A 15,604-nucleotide genomic window follows, 5' to 3' on the forward strand; every position below is an offset into this window, starting at 1 on the left:
AATAAAAACATTTTGAAAAATGCCAACTCTTGGCTGAACAACTAAAAAGTGGAACAGGACAGTCAAGATCCAGTGCTGTGACCAACTTTCAATTCTCCTAGACCAAACCAACATAAATCAGTCAGTTCACTTTGAACATGCTTCATCTTGCCAATGTGGAAAGAAAGCCAACTCATTCGATTTGAAACAATGGCTCAGGGCTTGAAAAGTATTTTCACCATCATCAAATACATTTAAGCACCCACTTCATTCACATAGGTATAAAAAACAAGCAGTCAGTACTTGGCTGAATCTCAGGGGAATGTTATAATATTAAATTACAGATCAAACTGTTAGCTGCTCCCTGGTGACCTAAATAATGAAACACCATTTAATGGGCCAGATCATAAGAAAATAACATACTTGGCAAGAATGAGACCATAAATTATTGCTATGAGTGTCATTTTTTGGGGGAAGTGATGAGTTTTCAATCTAACACAGTTGTTGGGTTGTGCAACAGATAGAATGCTAGACCTGGCTTTAGGAAGATTTAAATTCAAACCCAGCCTTAGACATTGACTAGCTGTGTGACCCTGCACAAGTTATTTAACCTCAGTCTGCCTCAGTTTTCTCATCTGTTAAATAGAGGTAATAATACACCTCTTTTCAGGGTTGTTATGAGGATGAAATGAAATCATATTTGTAAGATGTTTTGTAACATTAAAGTACTAAATAGATGCTATTATTATCTTTTGTCATCTGTTACTTTATCTATCTAAACATTCTTAGGCTAGGATTATAGAAGTTCACTCACATAATCTTAATTAACCCTTAATTTTTTAAAAGATCAGAGACAGAGAAGACACATAATGTTTAATCTAAAATCCATTATGTTTACTGTACATAAGAACACAAAGAAAGACATAGACTCAGAAAAAGACTCACAGATTTAGAAGGGCCCTTCTAGCTGTCAGGGAAACTGAGGAGATCCTCCCCAGCCTCATGACCTGACATAAGTAAAGCAATTTAAAGTTAGTATGTATGACCAGGAGCACCAAGGGAACAGAACATCAAAGAATAAAACAAACTATGTTACTCAGGCAGAACAATTCTTATCTCAAGGAATATCTTAGATTCCTTGAGGAAAGTGTGTAGGTATCCAGGGAACTGGCCTCTCCTCAGATCTGGAGCTTTGGCCAAGCTCCACCTTTGTTCTAAGGTTGTTCTCCCACAGTTTACATAGATATAAAAAGGGCCATTTGGGAAATGGCCTTTTGGAGGTCTTCATTTCAGAGATGGGGACACCCGTTCTGTTGACTTTCCCAACGAGACCCTGACGGCTGTAACATGGTACTCTCCCAGCCAGATGTTCAGGAGTTGGTGCTTCCTCGGATTGGGGATGTATTTCTTCTTTCTCTCTCTATCTTTCTGTTAGTAGTCTTTGCTTCTACGATTGTATGATCATATATAATCATATTTATGTGCATGTATATTTATGATTGTTGCCATTATTAAATCATTTATAAACTAGAAAAAATGTGAACATGTCTTTGTGGGTACTGATCCGAACATGTGACACAAATAAGTGCTGCAGCCTGTAACACCTTATTGTTATACTAGCTTACACTTATATTAGGAGTTTTTAACATTTTTGTGTGTATCTTGGACCCCTTTAGTAGCATCAGTGGCCCCCTTTTCACAATAATGTTTTTAAGTATATAAAATACATAAGATTACAAAGGAAACCAATTATATTGAAATATAGTTGTCAAAAATACAGTTTTTAAAAATACATACAAGTTCACAGATCTTAGGTTAAAGAACTCTTGCCTTACCTGAACAAATTGCCCCTATATCACATCCAACAAGCAGTTATCCAGGTTTTCTTTGAAGACTTTTACAGTAGGGGAACCCACTATCTACTAAGGTAGCCAATTCTACTTTTGGAAAGCTTTGCACACAAACAAATTCACTTATTCCCTGTGTCTGTTCTGAACTTCTTCTCTGAGTTGGTATTACTTTTAGCTTCCCAAGACTTAGGATAAGATGGGAAGAATGCTAATGGAGACAGAAAGACTTAGAGGAGTGAGTGTAGGGGGTCCCAGATCACCACAAATGTAATGCAGTTAATATAAAGTGTTAATTTGTAGTCAAATGGAATCTGGCACACACTTGCATCTAACAACAAAAAAGAAGTATAAGCAAAATAGTAGACTGTATACCTTTCTCCTACATCTACTAAATTCAATATCCTGGAATTCAGTTTGGGGAGTTGCTCACACATTTTGGATCCCTAATTGAGAAAACAAGGAAAATATTTGTCTGTATTTGCAATCAGGTCTTGTCTCTATTAGCTGTTTTCTTTTGTCAGTCTGAACTATACCAACTGCACCTTCAGTATTTTCAAGAATCATGGTACTCACTGCAACTTACTTTGTAAATTCAGTTTTTCACACATGGTGCTGGGTAAGTTGACAGGACATTTGTAGATATCTCCCATTCTGTTCTCTGGAAAACCACTCCATGGTGAGCCAACAAGCAACCTAAAAAATAAAAGATTTTTTTTCTTTTATTATACATAAAATGTGAAGCTATTTATTCCTAAAGATGAACTGAAAATAAAAGAAAAATTGAAAAGGTAAATATTTCAGGCTTTAAGTTAATGAATAAGGACAATTCAAACCTAAGCAGTTATAATTTTCTCTTAGTCATCTAAAAAGACCCTTTCTGACCAAAGACCATACAACTGTACTGCCAAACAGTCACTTGAACTTTATTGCCTTAAAAAAAAGAAGAAAGTCTTAAGAAAAATTGTGAAATGGTAAACAAAATAGAATTCTACAAAACACAGAACTTTGAAACATGGATATTTTATCATTGCAAGCCTCTTTTCCTACTATGATGAAGTAAAATACTTTGAGACCATCTTATTTTGATTAGAAGCCACTTGATTTAGACAGGCAAGAATATTCATCAATTGGGAAATAGCTAAAAAAATAGTATGTTAATGCAATGGAATATTATGCAGTAAGAAAATGAAAGATATGAGAATTCAGAGAAACAAGCGGAGACATGTTTGGATTAAAGTAGAATGAAATTAACAGAATTAGATATATAATACATATACATTTCTTTACATACTATACAATGTAACCATCAGTGAAAAGATGACCAACAGGAAATCAAATTCTGATAATGAAAAATATACAGGGTCCTAGAAAAGAGACAAAACACTTCTACCTCACAGCATAGAGATGGGAGACCACTACAAAATACATTGTCAGACGAAGTTTCTGTAGTTCATGTTCTTGTTTGTTTCCCTTTGATAATGGAATGCTTAATTGGAGGAGGGTAGTAGGAAATGACTATGATGTAAAGACATAAAGGATCATTATGTATTAAATATGCAAAAAGCAATAATTTTAAAATAAATGGATAGAGATCATAATAGTTATAATACGTGATGGATGAACTTTAAATTATTGGCAGGTAAAAAGTCTAAAAGGTATGATTTGTTAATTTTCAATTGCTTGCTAATAGAGGGAATCAGCATCAAGGATTGTCCAAAGATCATTTATGTATGTAGTAGTTTTCTGTACTTACAGCTACAGATGAACATACTGATGGTTCCATAATTCTTAACTTTGAAAAAATTAAAAAAAAACTTGTAAAGCCACATCGTAAAAAAAAAAAAATCTCTCTTGACAATCTCTCTGCAGTATTCTCTGTCTATACAATTCCTTTCTGTTCCTCCAAACATGCTGAGAATGACCAACCTTACCTCTTTTCTAAAAAGTTATGCTACTTTCTGTTAAATTAGTTGCCTATTTCATACATTTAGGAATGAAAAATCATAGAATAATGGATTTAGGACTGGAACAGGAGAGATCATCACTATAGTTCAACTTCCTCAACTACTGTTGCTTAAAAAGGTCCTTTTCTCTTTTAGATTAGGGGTGACAGACATTCCAATGCTTCTATTCCATTTGAGCTTATGGGACCTTTAAGGATTTTCTGCTGATTTGCTACAGATTATTGAGAGTTGATTTATTTCATAAGATCACAGATTTAACAGCTAGAAAGAACTTCAGAGAATATCTAGTCCAACCTCCTAATTTTACAAAAGGGAAAACAGAAACCTAGAAAGGTTGAATGGATAGCCAAGGTCACATAGCTAGGAAACAGTAGCTGTGAGATTTGAATCTAGATCCTCTAACTCTTTCCATTGTGCCTTGCTGCTTTCTCAGCTTATGAAAAGGTCATTATGATATCAGGGTAATGCATAGTACAGTGTATCGAACTAGAGCCCTGGTTTCTAACACCAGTAGCATTTCTGTTCTTCACGCTATCCATTTTTAAAAGTTCAATAGAATTTACTTGAGTATATGTGTTCTCTAAGACCTTTTTGAAACAAATATGAGGCATGAGAAAGCATTTAAAATACCTTGAAGGGAAGAGACCATATAAACCTGTGTTATTATACAAGGCATCTTTTGTATTCTTTCTAGAAAATGAGGTCTCCTGAAAAGACTTGCAAGGACTGATGATGAGTGAAGTGAGCAGTACACAGTACACAGTAATTACCACGTTGCGCGATGACTAATATTAATAGACTCAGTCCTTTTCAGCAATGCAAGGATCTAAGATATCTGCAAAGGCCTCATGATGGAAAATGCTATCCACATCCAAAGAAAGAACTATGGAGTTTGAATGCAGATGGAAGCACACTATTTGCTATTTTTTCCTTCTGTTGTGTTTTGTTTCCTCTTTCTGGTGGTTGCTCCTACTGGTTCTAATTCTTACTTATAACAACACTAATGTGAAAATATGTTTAATAGGAATATGTATGTATAGCCTATGTCAGATTGTGCATCATCTTGGGGAGGAAGGGGGAGAAAAATTTAAAACTCAAAAGCTTATGGAAGTGATTGTTGATAAATCAAAATAAATTAACAAAAAACAACAAAAAAAGAAAAAAAGGTCTATTTTATTTTTAACATTTTAAAGTTTGGAGTTCTAAATTCTATCTTTCCTTCCTCTTCTCCCTCTCTGAGACAGTAGGCAATCAGATATAGTTTATACATATGCAATTATATAAAACATTTCTATATTAGTCATTTTGCATAAGAAGACTAGAATAAAAGAAAAAAATGAAAGAAAGAAAGAAAGCGAAAAATAGCATGCTTCAGTCTGTATTCAGTCAAAATCAGTTCCTTCTCTGGACGCAGATAATATGTTTCATCATTAGTTTTTGGGGATGGTTCTGTTCACTTCACTATGCATCAGTTCACGTAAGTCTTTCTAAGTTTTTCTGAAATCATCCTGCTTGTCATTTTTTATGGCACAATAATATTCCATTGTAATCACTTACCAGAACTTGTTTAGCCATTCCCCAATTGAGAGGCATCCCTTTCATTTCTAATTCTTAGCCACCACAAAAAGAGCAACTATAAATATTTTGGTACAAGAAGGTCCTTTTCTCTCTTTTTTTAATACAGATATGTTTTTGGGATATAGACCTAGAAGTGGCATTGCCAGATATGCACAGTTTTATAGCCCCTTGGGCAAAGTTCCAAATTGGTCTCTAGAATGGTTGGACCTTTTCACAACTCCAACAATAGTGCATTAGTGTCCCAGTTTTTCCCCTCCAACATTTTTTTTGTCAGATTAGCAACTCTGATAGGTGTGAGGTGGTACCTCAGAGTTGTTTTAACTTGCATTTGCAATTTAATTTGCATTTCTCTTCATTTTTTGCATCTCTCAGCATTTTTTTCATATGATTATAGATAGCTTTGATTTCTTTGTCTGAAAACTGTCTGTTCATATTCTTTGACCATTTATCAACTGGGAAATGACTTATATTTTTATAAATTTGATTCAGTTCTCTATATGTTTGAGAAATGAGGCCTTTATCAGAGACACTTGTTGCAAATTTTTTTTCTCCCAGTTTTCTGCTTTCCTTATCATTTTGGTTCCATTGGTTTTGTTTGTGCAAAAAAGCTTCTAATTTCATATAATCAAAATTATATATTTTATATTTTGTAATGCTCTCTATATCATAAATCTGACAGATAAAGACAGATAAACCATTCTATGCTCTCTTAATTTGCTTATGGTATCACCCTTTACAAACAAATCATGTACTCATTTTGGCCTTATCTTGGTATATGCTGTGAGATGTTGGTCTATCCTTCGTGTCTGCCATACTGTTTCCAGTTTTGCCAGTAGTTTTTGTCAAACAATGAGCTTTTATTTCAAAAGGTTGGATCTTTGGGTTTATCATATACTAGATAACTATGGTCATTTACTATAATACAATTTGTGCACTATTCTATTTCTTAGCCAGTACCAGATTGTTTTGATAATTACTGCTTTATAACCCAGTTTGAGATCTGGTATGGCTAGATGGTCTTCTTTAGATGAATTTTGTTATTCTTTTTTTCTAGCCCTATAAAAGAATTTTTGATAGTTTGGCATGTCACTGAATAAATAGATTAATTTAGGCAAAATTGTCATTTTTATTATATGGGCCAGTCTCCTCATGAGCAATTAATATTTGTCCAATTGTTTAGATTTGACTTTATTTGTGTGAAAAGTGCTTTACAGTTGTGTTCATATAGTTCTTGAGTTTGTCTTGGCAGGTAGACTCCCAAATAATTTATATTGTCTACAATTATTTTAAATGGAATTTCTCTATCTCTTGCTGCTGGACTTTGTTGGTAATATATAGAAATGCTGATGATTTATGCAGGTTTATTTTGTATCCTGAAACTTTGCTATAATTGTTAATACTTTCAAGTAGTTTTTTAGTTGATTCTCTAGGATTTTCTAAGTATAACATCATATCATATGCAAAGAGTGCTAGCTTTGTTTCTTCATTGCCTAGTCTAATTCCTTTAATTTTTCTTCTCTTATTGTTATAGCTAACATTTCTAGCACAATACTAAATAAGAGAGGTGATAATAGGCATCCTTGATCCACCCTAACTGTATTAGCAAGGCTTCTAGCTTATCCCCATTACAGATAATGCTTGCTGATGGTTTCAAATAAATGTTACTTATCACTTTAAGAAAATGAGGTATCTCAGTAATCATTAGAGAGCAACAAAGTTTTCATCATTATTCTGACCTTGAATTCTATGACTCATATACCTCAAATATTCTGAATCACAAAAACAAAACAAATAGCTTTACAGATTAAATCACTGAGCAACATGTTTGACTCTCAGAATGAAAGTTGAAAAGACCATCTGATATTCCCTTTATTGGAAGAAGGTTCCTAGGACACATTCCACTCCTTCTGCCTCATGGCCACCCCCACGGTTCTGTAAATTCTGGTTCCTGATAAGTTTTGTCCTCATAAGAGTTTATGAAATCACCACTCATTACTCAGACAGAATTGTGACATTTTAAAGAGTTATTAGTCAGACAGGAATCAATCAATCAATCATTCAATCAATTCACAAGCGACTACCATATGCTAGCATATAAGCAAGTGTTTTTGTCTCTAAAATTTTATGGTGATAACTGATGTCTTAAAGAGAGATGCTGGGAACGATAGGGCCATTGGTAAGACCTGCTAACACAAGGCCCTGCTATATTTTTAATTATTGGATTAAACTGTATCTTAGCCCCACAAGAGTTGAAAAAGAAATTACATGTGAAGTTGCCAAGAAGAAAAGTGAATCCCAAGATATAGCCTTCCGTTTCCTAAAGTAAGGCTGGGAATTCCTCCAGGAGTATTTTAAATAACACTTACTATTCAATTATCTTGTGAGGAAATAGTGATTATACTGACTACAAACAACACAGCCAATCTTCCCACCCCCACCGGAATTCTAAATAGCCTGTTTAGTCACAAATGATATTTTATGGTGATGTAGGTAGGTCAAACCCATAATCTACAGAGTCTTATAAATATCTCCCTACAGGCTGTGGCTGTCTAACCTCTTCTCTCATTCTTTAAGATTTCAATATAGCTCACTGAAACAAACACCTTTGTGATATGAATGGGGAAGCAGGGAAATGCTAAACTGTATAATATCTATATCAATCTTAAACTTTTTAAAATGGTTTATAGGAACTACAAAATTCATGAACTAGTTATTTTTTTTTCTTAGCAAAGCAGAGTTAGACTATCTTGAACACAAAGGGTCTGACAGGAGTTCTCTCTGGCTACCTGCTCCTAGCCAGACCAAAGTATTAAGCCACATAGAACAGGAAGGTGAAGTGCAAAAAGAAGGAGAAAAAATTCATTTAGGTTTTAGCGATGGGATACTTATGCTACGAATTTAATACATATACTACGACAATCAATCAATCAATAATTGAAGCATCTAGGTGGTGCAGTGGATAGAGCATTGGACCTGAAGTACAGAAGACTTGAGTTCAAATCAGCCTCACATACTTACTATGTGTCTTTGAGAAAGTTAGTTAACCTCCATTTGCCTCAGTTTCCTCATCTGTAAAATAGGGATAATACTATCACCTACCTTCCAGGGTGTGAAGATTAAATGAGATAATATTCATAAAGCATTTAGCACAGTACCTTGCACATAGTAAGTGCTTTATAAATGTTAGCTATTATTTTTATTATTATTATTAATCAACCAAGTATCTACAATGTTGCAAGCACTAGAGATACCAAATAAAATGAAACCTCTTACCTTAAAGGAACTTACATAATTTAAACAACAATTACATTAGAAAGACAAACCACTTTGAAAGACTTAAGAACTCTGATCAATACCATCACCAACCATGATTCCATAGACCTTGATGATGAAGCATGTTACCAAACTCCTGACAGAGAAATGATGGACTCAAGATACAGAATGAGACGTGTTTTTCGACATAGACAAGGTGGTAATTTGTTCTGCTTGACTATGCATATATGTTACAATGTATTTGTCTTCCTTTTTCATATGTTATTTTCCCCCATGGAGGACAGAAGAGGTAGGAGGGAAAGAAAATAAACACTTGTTCATTGAAAAAAAATTCTAAAAACAAAGTAGTTCATATTTTTTCAAGAAGAAAGTTTGTATATATGTCGGTACATAGACCACACACACACACACACACACACACACACACACACACACACACACACACACACACACACCCCAAGGGTAATTAAGGTAATTTGGTGGGAGTAAGGAACTAATAACTAAGGAATCAGGTAAGGCAGAAAGTTGTGCTTGAACTAAGGTTTGCTTGTTTTTTTTTAAGGCCATATTGACTTTAATTTTCTTTTATGTTTTTATTTCTTAACATCTATTTTTAAAAATTTGAATTCCTGCGGCAGCTACATGGCACAGTGGATAGAGCACTGGCCCTATAGTCAGGAGGACCTGAGTTCAAATCCAGCCTCAGACAAATAACACTCACTAGCTGTGTGACTCTGGGCAAGTCATTTAATCCCAATTGCCCCCCCCCGACAGAATTCCAAATTCTCTCCCTCCCTTTTCCTTTCCCCTATCCACTGAGAAGGCAAATAAGCAATATGATATCAATTATACATGTGAAGTCACGCACATCATATTTCCATATTAGTCATGTTGGGGGAAAAAAAGCAAGAAAAATAAAGAACTCTTCAATCTGCACTGAGTTCATCAGTTCTCTTTCTGGAGGTGGACAGTATTTTATAACATGGGTCCTTTGGAATTGTCTTGGATTATGATCTTGATCCGGGTACTTGGGCTGAGTCTTGAAAGAGACTTAGGGATTTCAGTTCCTGCTGGATATTATCTAGTGGCCTCCAGGAGACAAGAGAAGGGTTGCAACAGCCGATGAGGAGGGGGACAGAGAATCAATTAGGGAAGGAATAAAAGATGGCCTTGTATAGTGAGGTCCCAGTTAACACTGGATGATTTAAACATGTAAATTTGTATTTTTGTTATCTAAATTATTTGTATGACTTCTAGTTCTGTCTAGCAATCCATGAGTACGTGACATTAAAAATGATTCAGCCTCAGGGGAACTGGGAGAATTGATACTAGAAATAACAGAGTGTAAAAACTGATTCCTATTTTCTGCAGTTCCCAAACAATTGCACAATGTGGACGATGAGACAAATGTACATTTCACTGTCACATAGGACCTTTGCATATCAAAGTAGTGATTATTTGACCACTAATTTGCCAAATTACTGATTTCTAATAACTGAATGATCTCTCATTTCCTAAATTATGATCATACATGCTGAACTATGATCATACACACTAATGAGCATGTTTTAGCAAATCTAAGTTATAAAGGAAACCTAAATAATCATTTCCACTTGGCAACTCCTTATTAGTTATATTTTTTATCATCTTGGTTTAGTTTGTCATCTGTTATGTCTTAATCTTCTTGTTATTGTACTTTTAGACTTAATATACAGCTTAGTCTTCTCTTTCTTACTACTACACCCAAAAGTCTCACACACATCTACTTCTGCTTTATTACATACACTGAACATTAATTACAATATTTCATAATTCAAAATCTGTGACATATGCAATTTCATAAATAAACACATATATCCTGGAGGGGCAGCATGCTATAGTAAACCTGATAGCTAAACTTGGAGTTAGGAAGACCTGAATTCAAATCCTATTCAGATATTTACTAGCTATGTGACCTTGGGTAAGTTACTCTCTCTAAGCCTCAGTTCCATCTGTAAAATGGGGATAATAATGACACATAACCTTACAGGGTTGTTCTGAGGATCAAATGAGCTCATGTTTGTGAATCAGTTTACAAACATTAACGCACCATATAAATATGAACCATTATCATTAGTCATGCCAGCCTTACGTTCACTAGGATTTTTACAAACCTCTTTTAAGGACAAGTAAACACTAGTCATTGTTAGAACATGAAAAACCATTTGTGCGTTTAACTTTCAGTCCCTGTTTATACAAATTATCCCAGTGTTATGTCTGGACAATTTTTGAGTCACCACTACTAATGAGCTTAGGTTGCTGCTGGGGCAGACACTGTCATTACTCATAGACAATTAGCGAAAATCAACACAAGTTGGAGGAAGTTGTGGCATGAATCTCAACTTTATGCCTTGTTTCTGGCACACAATACACTATTATTAAATTAGTTGATTTTTGCACTTCCAGTTAACAAATTTAGTGACTCCAAATGTGTGTGTATGTGTGTGTGTGTGTGTGTGTGTGTGCGCGTATCTTGAACCCAGAGGTCCAACATATAGCTTGTGGGACAAATGTGATCTGCCCAAACTTAAGGAAAGCCCCATTTCACCTCCAAATTCTTAATTAAAAAATTCAACTTATCCACTCTTAATTTCTGCTCATAGGGCCAAACTCTTGTCCACTAACCTCTGTAAAATACATTGAAACTGCTGAAACCAAAGCTTAGAGCCACCATCAATAACAAATCTGGAGTTAGGATTGAAATGTACCCAGTTTGATACACCTCCACTGTCAGAAAACAGCTATCTGTTAGAGTCTTAGAAACTTCATCAGAATTGATCCCTGACTACCACTATGCTTGTAACTACACAATGTTGCATAAATAAAACTAATGAAACTGGATTTCTAGAATCTATATTTTTGAAGAGCTACTAGACTGAGGCACCCAGGGTTAATGGTTTGCACATTGGACTTAGAATCAGAAAGACCTGAATCAGGCTCATAGGTTCACAAATCTGGAGCTAGGAGGGACTTCAAAGGCCATCTAGTACAAATTTTTCATTTTACAGATGAGGAAATTGGGAGGTTGAGTGATTTTGTCTTAAGTCACACATTTGGTAATCACAGGTGGGATCTGAACCTAGGTCCTTCACCTCCAGCATCTGTGATCTTTCCATTGGAATGCTCTTTCCACCGTACTCAAATCCTGCTTCAGACTATTACTAACTATAACTGTAGGCAAGTCATGTAACCTCTATGTGCTCCTGGCAATTTACTGAGACATTTCTACTAAGTCATATCCTGGGTGGATGTCCATGTTGTGAGCAGCTCCCACATCTGGAGTTCCCCACAGTATGCTCAATAAATATTTTTCTGTTTCATTACAACAGACTATACTTCATCAAAAAATTCATGGTGCCCATAAAATGATTTCTGGTCACTACTGAAAGAATCTGGCCACTCTTGATCTTGAAATCAATGAAACTCATCCAGGAGTCAGGGAGACCAGATACTTATTAGTTGTGTGGCCCTTAGCAAGTCATTTAACTTAAGCAAGTCTAAGTTTGTCTTAGTTTCCTCATTTGTAAAGTAAGGATAATAGAGCAACTATCTCCCAAGGTGGTTGTGAGGATCAAATGAGTAATAACTGTGCCTGGACCATAATAAACGCTATGTAAAGATTAGCTATTAGTACCACCTTAGAGGAACTGATTCCCAGGAGTGTCTATACTTAATTCTCATGAAGGAAAATCCTGAGGCTACACCAGAGTTCATATCATAGGAAGATCTGAATGGTCTTGTTTTGGGGGAATTGTTTTATTGTACCAACTAGTTTTCTTTAGGATATTTTCACAGAAATTTGATTTGAGGGAAGAGATTGGAATTATTCAACTCAATGAATTCTATAAATGGCTGGAAAGTTTGCATTTGTCTCTGAAAAGAGCCTAATAGCACCATGGCAATAGTTTTTTTGTTTGTTTTGTTGAGTCAATTGGGGTTAAGTGACTTTCCTAGAATCACACAGCTATTACATGTTATGTGTCAGAGGCAAGATTTGAACTCAAGTCCTCCTGACTCCAGGGCCAATGCTCTATCCACTGGGCCACCTGGCTGCCCCAGCAATAGTTTTAATTTTTTTTTTGCATGTGTCATGGACTTCTTTGACAGTCTGGTGAAGCTCTTTTTTCAACTGTTAATTTTATTTTCTCTCTTTGTCTTGATCAATCAATTAATCAATAAATATTTATTAAGCACTTACTATATGCCAGAAACTTTGCTTACTGCTGGGGATACAAAAAGCAAAAGATAATTCCTGCCCTCAAGGAACTCACAACGGTAAGGAGGGAGACAATACGCAAACAAATATATACAAAGTAAGCAATATGTGAGATAATTTGGAAATAATTAGCAGAGGAGAGTCATTAGAATTAAGAGGAGTTGGAGAAGGCTTCCAGTAGAAGATGGGATTTTAGTTGGAATTTAAAGGAAGGCAGGGAGTCAGCTGGCAGAGTGGAAGAGGAGAACATTCTTGCCATGGGGAACACCAGGGCAAAATGTCCAGAGCCAAATTGATGGCTATCCACTTCAAGTTCTTTGCTACAACAACAATAACAACAAAATATTGATATAAATATTTCATACTTATTGATCCTTTCCCTCTTTCTTTTATCTATTTGGATTATATACCTGAGACCCCTTTTTTCAGAAAAATGTTTTTAAAAACATAAAATAAAAAACAAAATACATAGGATTTAAAAATATATAATTTTTAAGATCATGGACCACAGGCTAAAACCCCCTGTACTAAGAGGTAACTTGGGAGAACTGACCTATCTTCCCATCCCCAACACACACACACACACACACACACACACACACACACACACACACGTTTAGCTAAGCCACAGCTTCTGAGTTATAGAAAGAAAATGTATGACTTCATCCCCAGTTTACTTCTCTTCAGCCAGACTTATAGTAGGTAAAGTTAGCTCAGCCCCTGGCCTTCAGAGGGGCTAGAAAAAAGAGATTAAAAAAACAATTTCTTTCAATGAATTTAGTTATAAACTATAGCTAAGGGGCAGCTAGGTGGATAGAGCACCAGCCCTGAAGTCAGGAGGACCTGAGTTCAATCTGACCTCAGACCAAACACTTGATACTTACTAGCTGTGTGACCCTGGGCAAGTCACTTAACCCCAATTGCCTAAAAAAAAAAATAAACTATAACCCAAAACTCATGAAGGAGCATGGCCATTACTAGACTGGTAGCTCAATGAGAGCAAAATCCATTTTGGGGGCCTTTCTTTGTATTCCCAGTGCTTAGCATAGTGCCTGGTACATAATAGGTGCTTAATAAATGCTTACTGACTGGCCTTTGAGGTAGGAAAATTGCTATTGCTAGCCCCATCCTTGCCCAAATCTGAGACAGACAACATCCAAAGTGGTGCAACTTGAAAAGCTCCGTATTCATACAAAATTTAAGTGGAAAGTGGGAGATAAGGGAGTCCTCCACAGGACCTGACATCCCCTTCACCCCACCCCCACACAATATCCTGAAATGATCCAGCATGGTTACAACCTTGGTAAGGATTGTGTGACCATTTCTTTTGTGTTAATACCCCAGATCTACTGAAAACTTATTCAATCCAAACTATAATGTCCTATTAGAGTGATAGTTAAATTCAGTAATAACTGAAAAAATGATTTCTTGAACTTTTTAATGTTGTCATATTCAATTTGCACCTGGGGATAGGTGTCAAAAAACAAAACAAAACAGAGTTGACTGGGTTACATGGTCCACTTATGCTCTAACTCTAGTACCATCACATAGAAAGATATAATTTCTGGAATCCTATCAAGAACAACAATAACAACTATTATTTCTCCCTTGTATGAGCCTTTAAATGTATTCTTCCTAAGAGGATTTACCTAATGTCTCTACAAAACAATATTAGAACAAATTCAAAAGATTGGAGGAAAATGTAAAATATCTACTATAAAAACAATTGACCTGGAAAACAGATTGATTGAGAAGAGACAATTTAAGAATCATCTGCCTCAATGAAAATCATGATTTAAAAAAAACACCAAAATATCACATTTTAAGAAGTCATAAATGAAAACTTCCCAGAATTGCCAGAACTACTGATCAAAGTCCAAACAGAAAGAATCCAGAGTCAACTCTGGTGAGGGATGGGGGGTGAGGCAGAGAAAACCACAGGGGAAAAAATCTCAAGGTCCCAAGTCAAAGAAAAACACTGCAAAAAGCCAGAAAGAAAAATTCAAATACCCAAGGAATTACAATCAGGGTCACATATAATGTCACCCTTTGACCCTGCATACTACTCTCAGGTATATAATCCAAATAGATAAAAGAAAGAGGGAAAGGATCAATAAGTACGAAATATTTATATCAATATTTTGTTGTTATTGTTGTTGTAGCAAAGAACTTGAAGTGGATCAACTTGGCTCTGGACATTTTGCCCTGGTGTTCCCCATGGCAAGAATGTTCTCGCTCTTCCACTCTGCCAGCTGACTCCCTGCCTTCCTTTAAATTCCAACTAAAATCCCATCTTCTACTGGAAGCCTTCTCCAACTCCTCTTAATTCTAATGACTCTCCTCTGCTAATTATTTCCAAATTATCTCACATATTGCTTACTTTGTATATATTTGTTTGCGTATTGTCTCCCTCCTTACCATTGTGAGTTCCTTGAGGGCAGGAATTATCTTTTGCTTTTTGTATCCCCAGCAGTAAGCAAAGTTTCTGGCATATAGTAAGTGCTTAATAAATATTTATTGATTAATTGATTGATCAAGACAAAGAGAGAAAATAAAATTAACAGTTGAAAAAAGAGCTGTACCTGATCTTAAACTGGATTATAAAGCAACAATCACCAAAACTACTTGGTACTGGCTAAGAAATGGAGTGGTGGATCAGTGGAATAGGTTAGATATGCAAGACACAACAGTCAATGACTACACTA

General features: G+C 35.5%; 1 protein-coding gene across 2 annotated transcripts in view; it reads right to left on the minus strand.

Annotated features, from left to right (window-relative positions):
• The window catches only part of ITGA2 (integrin subunit alpha 2), a 147,001-nt gene that overhangs the window by 99,780 nt on the left and 31,617 nt on the right, over positions 1–15,604 (minus strand). For both annotated transcript variants that reach the window (XM_020996873.2, XM_020996863.2), the window contains exon 3: positions 2,413–2,522. In XM_020996873.2, the coding sequence (XP_020852532.1) occupies positions 2,413–2,522 (110 nt within the window). The remainder of the gene's footprint in view (positions 1–2,412; positions 2,523–15,604) is intronic.

Source organism: Phascolarctos cinereus, unplaced genomic scaffold (assembly GCF_003287225.1).
Source record: "Phascolarctos cinereus isolate Bilbo 61053 unplaced genomic scaffold, phaCin_HiC Scaffold_4;HRSCAF=312, whole genome shotgun sequence".
NCBI classification, from domain to species: Eukaryota; Metazoa; Chordata; class Mammalia; order Diprotodontia; family Phascolarctidae; genus Phascolarctos; species Phascolarctos cinereus.